Source organism: Camelus dromedarius, chromosome 8 (assembly GCF_036321535.1).
Source record: "Camelus dromedarius isolate mCamDro1 chromosome 8, mCamDro1.pat, whole genome shotgun sequence".
Lineage (NCBI taxonomy): Eukaryota > Metazoa > Chordata > Mammalia > Artiodactyla > Camelidae > Camelus > Camelus dromedarius.
Window position 1 is genome coordinate 79,154,723 of NC_087443.1, and position 13,372 is coordinate 79,168,094.

Sequence of the window (13,372 nt, forward strand, 5' to 3'; positions counted from 1 at the left end):
TGTGGGGCCACCTGTTTTGGCTAATGATCAACATTTTCTGTAGCAAGTTCTCTCTTCCTTGAAAATCTAAACAGAAAGGATGTCCAGTTTCTGGTCCAACATGTAAAGGGAGCTTGGAAGTTGTTGCTCTCGTCCGCACCACAAGAAGAAAGCTGGCAAACTGAAAATCGACAACTCTTAGATCACTCTTCTTCGGTCCACCAGGAAAGCTACTGCCCTCAAAACTGGAGAGACAGGGTGACACAGAGAACCCCAGCTTCCCAGAGCAGAACCTCTGGGGCAGAGACTGCCGCAGGGATCAGCACTGAGCTCCTTTCACCCCGTACATCACGTCCACCTTCAACATAAAGTTACAAGACATCCTAAAGGCAAAGGACGCAGTTTGAAGAGGCAGAGCATCAGAGCTGGACTCGGATATGGCAGAGGGTTTGAAATTATCAGACAGTGAATTGGAAATGACTATGATTCATGTGCTAAGGACTCTAATGGAAAAAGTAGGCCTTGTGCAAAAACAGGTCATACAAGCAGGAAGGTGGGAGCTCTAAGAAAAGAGTCCAAAAGAAATGCTAGAAATCTGAAACAATGGAATGAAGAAGGGTCTCATCAATAGACTGGACGTGGCCCAGGAAAGGGTCAGTGAGCTTGAAACATTAAGTACGTTTGCATTAGGGTCTTGGGCCACTGTCTGAATGACTGGCTTCTATCCCCGAGATCTGGCCCACTGGCTATGTTTGCCTTCCCGTCCACCTGTAGCCTGACTGTGCTCGCTGAGTAGGGCGCTCTGCCCCCGGGAAGGGCCTCCTTCATTTGCACAGACCTGAGCCTGGCTCCTGCTCGGTCGTCTTCTTGCATTTTCGCCTCTATTCAAAGTAATTTACTTTCATGGTGCCGGCGTGGTTCACACGAAACAGAAATCAGTACTTTTCTGCAGGAGAGAAACAGAAACCTTTTCCAAATCATTCCCTGCTATGGACATCTTTTCTACTGCTCCCTCTGATCAAACAGATGGGATCTAAGAGGCCCATTTGTGTGTGCAGAAGGAAGAATTGTTATTATGTCTATTAGGGTTCCAACTTCGATGACTGAGACTACTCTTTGTTTTAAGGAAGATCTCTCATGTCCACAGGACGTGAAACCTAGTGGAGAAACGGTGATGTGCTCTGAACGTGGCCTTTTATCAGAATCAGAATCAGGGTTAGAAAAATAAGCTCTTGTCATGACACCTGCGGTCACAGTTCCTGGCAGTAACGTGTGTTCCTCCCCCATCCTGAGATGGTCTGTCATCTGGTAACTTCCACCAGTCTGGCCCGTCCTGAGTCATCCCACGAAGAGCCAAGTGTTCTACTCTTAACGATCTCCTGGGAAGGATATGGTGGGTCCCATCCTGTCATAATTCTTTCATTTAAAAAAACAGAGTAGATCTATGGAGTAACGAGAAACAAGGAAACTGGATTTTTGCAGAAACGTGTTCTGTCTCTTAATATTCACTGCTGAGATCACGTTTAACCATATAAATACACTTCTGATCTATTTTTACCTTTTCTTCTGGTACTTTTCTTGTGAAACAGATAGTTTCATAAAAGTTTATCTGTCTATTCATCTCCAGATGAAAATGGATATAGAAACATGTTTAAAAATATATAAAGTACTCAATTTACTGCTAAGCAGAAGTCCCCTTAAAATCCTAAGGTTAAAAAAACCTATTTAAAAAACCACAGAATTTATTCATCAATAAATAAACATAAATCCATTGCCAAATTTCCTTTAGAACCAGCCCTGTTACTTTTTTTTTAACGGACTTGGTGGAACATTCTAGGTTGTGTGGGCTCATTAATGTTCTACTCTTCCTGTCACTTACAAAAACAAATTAAAATTAAAAAATAAGGCACATGAGCAGGGATTCTGCCCGATGAAACTAAAGTACCTCCACATGCAAGTCTGTACATGTATTGGACTGGTTTCCACCGGACAAAACGAACATTTGTAATTAAGTAAAATAGCACTGTCACCTCACAATCGTGCAATCTTTAACAACTGGTCAGTGATTTGGGTGTATATCCCCTAGTTCTTCTATGCAATTATCATCTCATCCCAGACTGAGAGTGGCAGAGTCATTGTTTTTTTTAATAGACGTAAGTATGCTCTTCATGGCCCCTTTACAAGGCTAATTAAGGTGGTTTCAGCTAGAGTTCTAACAATCTTTGGATGTGTCTTAGTCATGAAGGAGTACAAAATTGGACTATAATGCAAATGCCTGAGCTCTGAAAGATCAATGCATGTGCATCGCAGCTGGGGGGCCTGGTCCGACGGGGCCACTTGGGGAGCCACAGACATTAGCACGGGTGCCGAGAGGACTGTGAGGGGCGGAGGCTGCCTGCAGAGCTCAGAAGTGGAGCGCCAGAGCGGAAGAAATGCAAAGGTTTTATATAGAAATTGGGATTTGAGATGCACGTCCTTCGGTTCTAGGGAGGTTTTGAAGTCCTGGGAAGGGAAGAGAACTCTGCCCAGGCAGGAGATAGAAGACATTTCCATATCTCAGAGAGACGAATGAAGGGCGCATGAGATCCCCGTTGTGAAATTGTAACGGAGGATGATCAAAAGCTTAGGAAAGGATTAAAAATAGTGGTGCAAAAGAGGATGGTGTGAAATCGTAGCTTGTAAACACTGGCGGGTTAAGAGTTGGAAGGGAAGGGCTCATCCTCTGCCTTTGATGTAGATTCTCTCTGTTACGTTGCTCTGAGTTGTCAGCTGAAAATGTCCTCATTACCCAGACACAACGTGTGAATCAGAGGACATTCAAATCTCAGATGCTACAAAATGGGAAAATCTTGGTCCATCTTTCTAAATGTTCTCCCTCTCACTCTCTGTATTTATTTATCATTTCTTTTCAGAGAGATAAATTGTGGAAACAATGTCTTCTTTTGCTAATGAACAGGCTAGTTCATCTTATTGGATACTTGGATGCCTTTATAATGGTGACGTTCACTAGTCAGCGCAGAGACCCATGGGAGGAGTTCTAACATCGTTGTTCACGTGCTAAATGTCACGTTGAGAGTGGCAACGGCGTTTCCATACCTTGAGCCTTTTTAGGTGGCTCTTCTGTACCTTTCTGGTGCCTTGTGTACGATAAAGACTTTAAAGTGTTTATAGAGATGTTCACATTCAGAAATAGAATTTTGATCGAAATGTTTATGGTCACTCTGAAAATATTTTACAGTGTGCATAAATAGCCCACTGTTTACAATCTGCTGACTTACCTTCTCCATCAGTGCTGTATACACAGTGTTTTTTCAAGTGGCAACCAGTCTTCTCCCTGTTTTGGAAGGTCTGTCTAGAACAGCACCATCCCAGAGAAATATCTGTGATGATGGAAATGTTCTGTATCTGCACTCTTCAACACAGTAATATTGGCTCCATATGGCTGTGGAGCCTCAAAGTGTGTGGCAAGTTCAACTGGACGGGCATTTTTAACATCGTTTAATTTTAATTAAGTGTACTTTCTATTTGAATGCATGTGGCTAGTGGCTCCCATGTTGGACAGTTCAGATCTAGAGTGCCACTTGCCTTCCTGTGGTTCGTGTTGAGGCTGAGCCCAGCAGGCTTTCCATCATGTTGATGGTGCCTATTCCCAAATTTGGGATCTTTCATTTTTCTTTTTTTTTCACTTCTAATGAGATTACAATGGTTGAGATAGCATATCTGTGGGTAGTACCTTGTTTTAACTGAAGACAGGTGACTTTCAAATGACAGAAGTAGATTTAAGCCGTCACAGTGTTTAAAGTATGGGAAATGTATTCATTAGAATCGACCACCCCCCTAAAAATAATGAAGAACAGTATAAGAGGTTTTTGCATTTTATATGAATGTACGCTTCTCATCCAAAGAGCTGGTTCCACTTGGCTGTGTTTCAGCCACAAGTTAAAGAACTGTGAATTTTTAATTCATGTGCTTGTGACACCTTTTGTAGAGCCAGTTTCTTAAAACAATGTTGTGGTTTGATTTTTCAGAATTTCTACAAAGAAATTGAAAGAGAAGAAATGTACATAAGGTACGAAGCATCGTGCTTGTCTCACCTTCTGCGTGTTTATTGTAGTTGCCGTTTGTCCAGCCCGTGCTGAGATACGTTTCATAACCACAGGGGTTGATCTGGTCGGAAGTCATGAGGCTCACAGCTGGAGTGTGGTGGGGTCCTATGGGTATTGGCAGGCCTCGCGCCGTTTGTTGACACTGACGTGGAGATTTGGGGCGGGGGTCATACTTAGCCAGCTCAGAAGCAAAGCCATGAATGATTATTTCACAGGGTTTCTGTTCCTCTTCACTGACTCCTATGACCCTTTTGAATATAGGCACCACCACAAATTTTAGTGTTTCCCAGTAAGCCATATGATTACATGAGAATCCGGCTTTAACTTTATCAGAAATAGGCAATATTATACATTTTCAATCTGTTCTTACTTTGACACCATATTCCATGTTTTATATTTTCTGCTGGGTTTTTCTCCTTCATTTGCCTTTTTCTCAAGGATGGTGGGCGTGTCCTTGGTCACTTTTAGGGGCTAGTGTCAAATTTCGGCAAGATTACCACTTAGAGGACCAGACTGGTGATGTGACCCACGTGGCATTAGTGCTTAATGATGGGTTTACTACCTCAAGCATGATTTTCTAACTTTTGATTTCTAAGACTGTTTTTGTACTTTCTCCTTTAGCTACAGTACCATATAAATACAATAAGCCTTTTGGAAAACAATCAGTTTCTTATATCCAACATGTAGGATATAACATGCTTTATATTAAAAAGCAACTTTTATTTCTTTATGGCAGAGAAATTCTTTTGATCATATTGACTGATCACTTGCATGCTTTATTCTTATGGATTTATATTTTTATGGATTTTTTTTGTGCATTTGGACTCAAAAGGAACGTAAGAAATCACAGTCAAACTCTGTGGCATGTCATTTCAAATGTATGAAGAAAACTCTGGAAAATATGAGAAAGAATGAGAAACCCTGAAGCACAATTCCACCTCCTTGTGCCATCTTCGTTTTGCCCTGAAAAGAGAAGACTTAAATTAATATATATTAATATTATTAATTATAATTAATATTTATACATTATATTTGTTATATATATATTATTAATATATTAATACATATTATATTATGTTATTATGTATTAATATTTATATATTAGTTATAATTAATTATGTTTATATATAATATTACTCTTTTTGGTTTCTCTTAGTGCTTCGTGCATGCAAAGCTTCCAAAGCATTATGAATTGTGAACGTTGGAGGGAAGAAGACAGGATTTACTACTGAAGGGAGAATTTAGCTCTTGCAATTCTCAACACAAATTACTCGGTGGTTTACGAGGGGCCTCTGTTTTATCATCTCAGGTACCTGTACAAGCTGTGTGACCTGCACAAGGAGTGCGATAACTACACGGAAGCGGCTTACACCTTGCTTCTCCACGCAAAGCTTCTGAAGGTAGTAAAAATTCCCACATGCTTCTGTGAGTCCGTCCTTATAAATTATACAATCATTTAAAATTTGGTTTGTCCGACGCAAATTTTAGTAAACCTCTAAGTTAAGATTTTAAGGGTATCGGCTAAATGCAATGACATAAACCAAGGTACTTTGGAGGTACTTTGATTATAGATTTGGCCCGACTGAATGCAAATTTAACAAGACGTCGGAGCACGTTACCACTAAGCATCTTAAACCCTGGTCGTTGTTCTGTCAGCTCTCAGCGAGTTAGGGATTCTGTGATTCCTTATTCCTGCCAGCAGGATTCAGTGATGGTGAAGCAACATCGGTAAGAAGGAATTTCTGTGGTAGGGCAGCTAAGAGAGAGGATGACACTTACCCCTCTCTGTCTTAGCCTGGAGTGTAGGGACTAGATCGAGACCTCTCTCTCCATGACTTCTGAGGAGTTCCATTGAGATCTCCAGTTGGTCCATCAGCTAGACCTCCTGCCTGGCTTCCTGGAAGGTCTGACATGACAGCTGCTCTCCGTGTTTCTTTTGTTACCCAAGTAGCTTTGGACATTGGCTTCTGTGTGGGTTTTTATTTTATTTATTGCAGTAATATATTCAGTGTTCTTCACCATGTCCAACTTCAGCCCCGTTAGTCATATAGAGTGGACCCATACTAAGTAGCTTGGTGAATGTTTGGATGGATGGATGGATGGATGGATGGATGGATGTGTGGGTGGAAGGAAGTGTGGGTGGATGGATGTGTGGGTGGATGGATGGGTAGATGACAAAATTGCTGTACAACTTCTAGTTTTATATTTTAAAACTTTAGCAAGTCATGACCTCATCTTTCCCACTGTGTCCTCATAAAAATTGAGAAAACCAGATAAAGAGGAACAGTATGAGCATGAGGATTGTGTTTGAGTGTCTTTCCATAAAGACTGCTCATTTGAGGAATTCTGTCTCTAAACTCAGACTAGCCCCCAGCACACCACAAACTGAATGAAAGAAAGCCACATAAGATTACGTTAAAAATGAGCATTAGGCAATGTCTCTTGGGCGATGAAAGGGTTAAGGAGGACACCGCGTTGGGCAGTGAAACTCCAGCAAGAACCCTCCAGCCTTTGGCCCAGCCCTGGACTCTCCAGGAGCCTGTGTGACACGCATACACACAAGCTGCTCTCAAGACCCTGGACTGGGGAGAGTTGCCTGAACACGAGAGTCCATTACGAAGAAAATTACTGCATTCACTCTGAACGCCTCATCAGTAGTCACCCATGGTGCCCCTTTGGCTGTGCACCATGTGAATCTCTCCCAAGAAACATCATTTACAAAGACAGATTTCAGCCAGTGCATCTCACCCCAGCCGTCCCACTAACAGGCTTCATTTGTTAGAGACCCAAACTTTAGTAACAAGGCGGTTCGGAAACTACGAAGCTATTTCTTTTACCCCAGGGAAATTAAAATGGGGTTGACAAGCTGCCGGCTCACTCTTACTCTCTCTTAGTACATAAACTTTTATACGTGTGTGTGAATGTTAAATAGATAGATGTGTGCGAAGAATCATTTGTTTAATCATTGCACTTATTGAGCACGGATGGGTTCCTCACAAACCATACGAAGACCTTTCACAACCCAAATCAATAGGCCCGACTGCATGAGCTTTTCCACTGGGGTTCTGAATTTTCCACTTGGATGGTGAATGCTACCTTAATCTCTCCGTACTTTTTCCATCACTACATTTTGCAATTTTTGCTAAATATGTTCTGATGTTGCTGTAAATGTGAATTCCTGTTGGTTAATCAACATTCTAAGGAACATTATTCGTATCTTTATGAAAATCCTTCAACATGTCTTTATATTCCTGTTCGTTAACTAGAAATCCTCAAATACAATCTTTTTTTGGTTGAGGACATTTTGTCAAAAAACAAGGGCTGTCAAAACATAAGCCTTCAGCTTAGCCATCAGGTAATTTCATCTCAGTGTTTAAGTGAAAGGTGTAGAGGGTTTGGCTTCTCCAATACTTTTTGGGTGATTTTGAATGCCAAGGAAGTTATTTGCAATGTGAACTTTTTAATTCTTATTTATTTGATTGTGGCTACATTTCAGAATCGTGTGGAATTTTCCTGTTACCTCTCATGAAAGTAGAAATCTGGCCACGTGAATACTCCATAGTCTAGTTTGTTAACTTCCAGTCTTGGTGGGGAAGTGCAGGTCTCATTTTAAGGTGAAAAAATTTGCAGCCACCTAAAGGTTTCACATTTTTACTTGACATTCCTAGATCTGGGGAGCCATTCTGGCCCCCTGCTCTGCACCCCGTTCCTTGGAGCTCTGGGGCCCAGCGCGAGGTGCTCCGAACGCCCTCTGACTTCTGGAAGGTGGAAAGGGATGTGTGCTGTGAGAGCCAGTCTCTTAGGGAGCCTTGCACAGTCCCCAGGCTCCTACCCCCTGTTTTTGCAGACCAAACCCCCCAAAATGTGGCCCCACAACTGGTCCCATTGCTTAGATGTGGCCTGACCAGCCCTGAGTCCAGTGGGGCACCCTCCACCCCAGGTGTGGCCCAGGTAGCCTGCAGGCCTGCTGCTTTCTTGGCAGCGTCCTCACTGTCCTGTCTTAAAACAGGTCCAGTGCCACCTCCTGAGTCCAACTGATAATAAGCCAGCCTATCCTTATTATTTCCCCCAAGGAGCCTCCCAAGGTCCCCTAGTGTGCAGTCAACCTGCCTTCGGCCGTTAAATGCCCATGAAATCCTTTCTGCAGAGTTATGATATATCATGGTGCTCAGATTCGTAATAGCACTCTCTCTGGCTCAGGCACCTTCTGATCCATCTTTGATCTAGTGCCTTGCACATAGTAGGTCCTCACCAAATATTGAATTTTATTGAACCTGGTATTCAATGCCACTGATTCGTTGAGCCTAAGTTTAGGAGTTTAGGTCTCAGATGAGCTTGCCTTCACTTGGGTGTGTCTCCCCAGCTTGCTGAACCTCTTTCCTTCACATCCTGAGCCTGCTGACACTTCCACCAACAGCAGCTGAGCCCTGCTTCTGCGGCAGCGTGCTTAGGGGCTAATGACACAGAGACACCTCCCTGTCTGTCAGGAGCTTTCTTTATGACCTGTAAGGGGCATCTGTGTGCGTCCTCTGCTGTTGATTAAAATGTTGAGCCATGCAGGACCGAGGCCAGTGCCCAGGGATGCCCTGTGTGAGGCACTGTGGCAGCCACAAATCACCTGGTTCATAACTCACCCCAGGTGTTACGAGGCATTATCAGCAAGCAGACAGACCGTTCTGTGCTTTCCAGAACCTGCTAGGTTTCTCTTCTGCATCAATCTAAACCCAGCTCTGCCTTCTTCTGGTCTTTCATCCATCATGAGACCTCTGCCCAGAGGTTCTGCCTCATTTTCAGCCTGAGGACCGTAGCTCCAAGGGTCCCAGAATCCTGGCCCGCGTGCCTGAGCCCAGTTTAGAGCTTCCTGTGCCTTCTGACCTGAGTGTAGACTGATGGTGGCAACGGCTGTGCCCTCGCCTGGCACTGCTCACGCTTTGTTTTTGCCCCCAGTGGTCGGAGGACGTGTGCGCGGCGCACCTCACCCAGCGGGACGGGTACCAGGCGGCGACCCAGGGACAGCTGAAAGAACGGCTCTACCAGGAAATCATCCACTACTTCGACAAAGGCAAGGTAAAAAAAAAAAAAAAAGAAAGTTACTTTTGTTTGTGGCTTCTTGATGTACACCTTCCTGCAGCGTTGTGAACACATTTTTTAACACATGATGTTTGTGGAACCAGAAATTTGTTACAAATTGTGTATCAGGAGGGTTTATGCGTGGCCCTCCAGCTAGCACTTCTAAGTAGAAATCTTACTGAAAAAAAAAAGTCAGATGCCGTTTGTAGATGCTCTGCAGAAAGTCAGGACTGAAAAGCACAAGAATGTTTATAGTCCTTGCCAGAGAGAACCATGTGTGGGCGCTGATGGGGGGACGTTTCTGGCCACTTTGGAGCTAATGTTTTCCTTTGATGGTTTGCATTTTACTTTTGTCACCGTTATGTTAATCCCATGGTAGGAACAATATCGCTCCTGTTGGCAGCTTCTCCATTAATTGGCTCAAAAATTGGCTTCTCCATTAATTGGCTGTTGATTTCTGCTGAAAGGCAACCTGCCATCATTTCAATCAACCGCTAATAGAGCTCATCGCCATAGTTCCTGGGATGCACATAAGTAGTAACTATTGAAAAGGGGGTGACTTCAGTTCAGAAGTTTTTAAAATCTGCCACCAAAGTGACTTCTAAGCGCATTTTGTGCTTTTATCAGGATTCTTAACCCTTCTCAGTCACCTGCTTTTCTTCCACTTTGAGAAAAGTGAACAGAGAGTTCGGCGAAGGTACCTGTATTAAGGATTTTTCGGGCTGCAGTCACACGGTACTGCACACGGGGTGGCTTTAGACATCAGAAATCTGTTCTCTCACCGTCCTGGAGGCCATCAACCTGAAGTCAACACGCCGGCCGGGCCGTGCTCTCTGCAAGAGCGCGATTCAAGGGGAGAATCTGTTCCAGGCCTTTCTCTTAGTTTCTGGTGAGGCCAGGAATCTTTGGTGTCCTGCGCCTTGAAGACACATCTCTCCAGTTCCCACCTCCGGATTCACATGGCATTCCCCCCACGTGTGTCTCTGCGTCCACATTTTCCTCTTCTAAGAACACCCGTCACTGGATTTAGGACCCACCCAGTCCAGTATGTCCCCATCTTAACTCGATCACACCCATAGGCCCTGTTTGCAAACAAGGTCACGTGCACAAGCACCAAGGGTTAAGACTTCAACATCTCTTCCGTAGGGGGGACACCGTTCTCCCCAAAACAACACCTCTATCAGGAAAAGGGGATAGCGCCCCTTTTTGTGACTGTTGACATAAGCCAAACCCTTTTGAAAAAACATCATGTGTGTTTTACTTATTCCCTACTGCCCTTAACACAGGATGAAAAAATCAAAATACTCAGAATAGCGTGTGGACTGGCCGGAGGCCACTTGAAAATAAGGATCAGAAATGGTCTGTGAATGACACCTGTTCCTGTAGTAGAACAGAACGTATTTCTTCGTAGAAAATGAGATTTTTTCACGATTAAGGCCAATTGCTCCAATTTTATTAGCATAGCCAGGGGAATTCTATTTCTCAACAAACTGCTAAAAATATGGAGCCGTCCCTTCCCCCGCTGTCTTCCTGGCTTATTATGTTCTATAGAAGGCTGAGTGGGGATGCTCTGGGTTGGGCAGAACAGGAGGGGGAGGCCCGGGAAGTCTGAGGGTCCGAGGTCACCAGGGCCGGAGGCGTGTGTGCCTTTGCTGGGGGCCATTCTGGGCTCTCCGGCCTCCCGCAGCCTTGGCCCCCGAGAGCTCGCCAGCCGCGTCTAACTCTTGTTCCGTCCTCCCTCTTTCTGTCCTGACCACCACCCCCTGGGGTCCTCGTCCACACCAGCCCTCCCGCCTCCGCCCGCCAGGCCTCTGCTGCTCCTGCCCGTGGCTCCTTTCCTCCCATCAGCTTAGTGTCACCTCTTCTCCGATGCCCACGGTGTCCCCTTCTCCTCCTCTGTAGGACTTACCACAGTTTGCAGCTATAGATTTGCACGGGGGTTTCTTTGGCGAGGCTCCCAGGGTTTGTAAGCTCCGTGAGGTTAGAGACCACACACGTTAACCCCCCACCACACATCTGGGTCGCAGACGGTGCCGGGCACCTAACACGGGGTGGTGGGGGGCTTGTTGGATGAATCAAGAAATGAATGGATAAACGAATGAACAAATGGGTGGAGACTCAGTGTTTGAGGGTGATTTCTGACAGATGAGACACACCCACGTTCGTACAACAGGACAACTGGCAGTAAATGGTAAACTGAGGGACTAAGTGGGTTTTGGTTTGAGCAAAAGTAGCCTCGTATGGAGGGAGACAATGAATGTGTTCAGTTTAGAACAATGGTTCTCAGCCGGGACCCACAGGGGACCTTTGAGGCTGTCATGGCTGGGGGCACAGATGCCACTGGCATCTAGAGGATTGAGATCAGGAGTGCTGCTGACACCCTGCAGTGCAGACAGTGCCCCCTGCTGCCCCCCACCCTGCTCCCGTCCCTGCTGACACCCTGCAGTGCAGACAGTGCCCCCTGCTGCCCCCCACCCTGCTCCCATCCCTGCTGACACCCTGCAGTGCAGACAGTGCCCCCTGCTGCCCCCCACCCTGCTCCCATCCCTGCTGACACCCTGCAGTGCAGACAGTGCCCCCTGCTGCCCCCCACCCTGCTCCCGTCCCTGCTGACACCCTGCAGTGCAGACAGTGCCCCCTGACCCCCTCCCCACCACACACACAGTGTATCCAGCCCCAGATGTCAGTAGTGCCATTGACACTGGTGAGGTTGAGAAATCCTGGTTTTTGAAAAAGAAAAAACAGATTCAAATGATGAAGTATTGCAGGTAAAAAGAGAAATGGGCTGAAGGAATGTCTTCACATGTCCCTGTGCTTTGGAGGAGGCGTGATTTTGGGAAAGTGAGCAGTTGGCTAACCTGCGGTCAGGAAGAGGGACTCGTTCATCCCAGGCCAGGAGGCCTGTCCCCACGGCAGCTGTCAGAGCTGTCTTGGCAAAACAGATTGCAAAGCCACTTTTGAATACCCGCAACTTTTCCATGAGAATGTTAAAAAGAAACGGAAGTTCACTCATCTTTCTAAAGCTAAAGTGAGGGTGAGTACAGGTGAGGGAGAAAATCTCATCAAATGAAATTTGAAGTACCCAGATGATTAGCTGCAAAGCAGGAAAAAAAAAAAAAAAGAAAGAAATCAGTTTAACATCAACAAGCGTTAAGTTTCCTGGGGAAAAAAATAACAGAAGGAAGTAATTATTCACCTTCCGTATCAGCCAGGATGGGCTGGAGCAGGCTGGAGTTTCAATCTCTTGACATCTTAATGGCTCTGCACATCCCAGGTTTATTTTTCACCTCTGCTGATGGTCCAGCCTCCTTTCTGGGAACCCAGGTGAGCAGTTTCCACCACAAAGGGCCGCAGCCCCTCAGGGACAGTGAGTCACCGCCCGGCCACTGCAGGCTCTGCCCAGAAATGACACATGCGTTTCTGCTCGTGTCATTGACTGAAGCAAATCCTGTGGCCACAGGGAGCCTCAGCGAGTGGGGACGTGCCGGGAAGGGAAGGCAGCGTGTGCGGCACCCCCGTCTCCCAGGGTTCTAACCAAGGACTCTTGGGTATTACCAGTAACCAAGAAATTCCCTACGTCTGTGCGTGTTCTAGAAAAGCTACTGTTTGCTCTGCTCCCCGCAGTGGCACGCTGCCCGCCATTGGGCAGGTGAGACCAGAGCTGTCCCCAGAGTTAGTGTTGGGCTTTGGGCCCTGTTCCTCCATAGTTGAATTTCTCTGTGTCACTTCAGGAGGGGCTGGGAACGGTGTGCCAGGCAGGGCACCGCAGGAGAGGCAGCTCCAGAGGACGGGCCCCCGTTCCCTGCTGCCGGGGGCTCACCAGGCGGGGAGCGGGGGCGGCAGGAGGTGACAGCAGGAGATAAAGTTGGCCCTTTGTGCCAGATTCAGAATCGCGTTCGTTTAGGAAATAAGACCGAGACGTCGTCTTGCTGTACCTGCCAGGTGTGGGTGTCGGAGGGGGTTTGACAAATAATATCCTTCGTGCCTTTTCTGGAAAAGGCAAGGCTCAGGGCGTTGCTGCAGATTAAGGCCTGGACATTAGAAGGGACTAGACGCGCACATCTCTGTTCTCTGTGCCCAGTTATCTTTGGGGGAATTACCTCGAAATGGCTTATGGGTGACGTGTGACAAGTGATCCATGGAAACTTGAAGGATGGCCTGGCTTACTTTGTTTTGTTTTGAGCAAAAGTAGCCTCATATGGAGGGAAACAAATGAA

General features: G+C 45.8%; 1 protein-coding gene across 2 annotated transcripts in view; it reads left to right on the top strand.

Moving 5' to 3' along the window:
* DOCK1 (dedicator of cytokinesis 1) overlaps positions 1–13,372 on the top strand; it is a 484,546-nt gene that overhangs the window by 423,691 nt on the left and 47,483 nt on the right. For both annotated transcript variants that reach the window (XM_031460760.2, XM_064488534.1), the window contains exons 36-38: positions 4,008–4,048; positions 5,395–5,485; positions 9,033–9,152. In XM_031460760.2, coding sequence (XP_031316620.2) covers positions 4,008–4,048; positions 5,395–5,485; positions 9,033–9,152 — 252 coding nt within the window. The remainder of the gene's footprint in view (positions 1–4,007; positions 4,049–5,394; positions 5,486–9,032; positions 9,153–13,372) is intronic.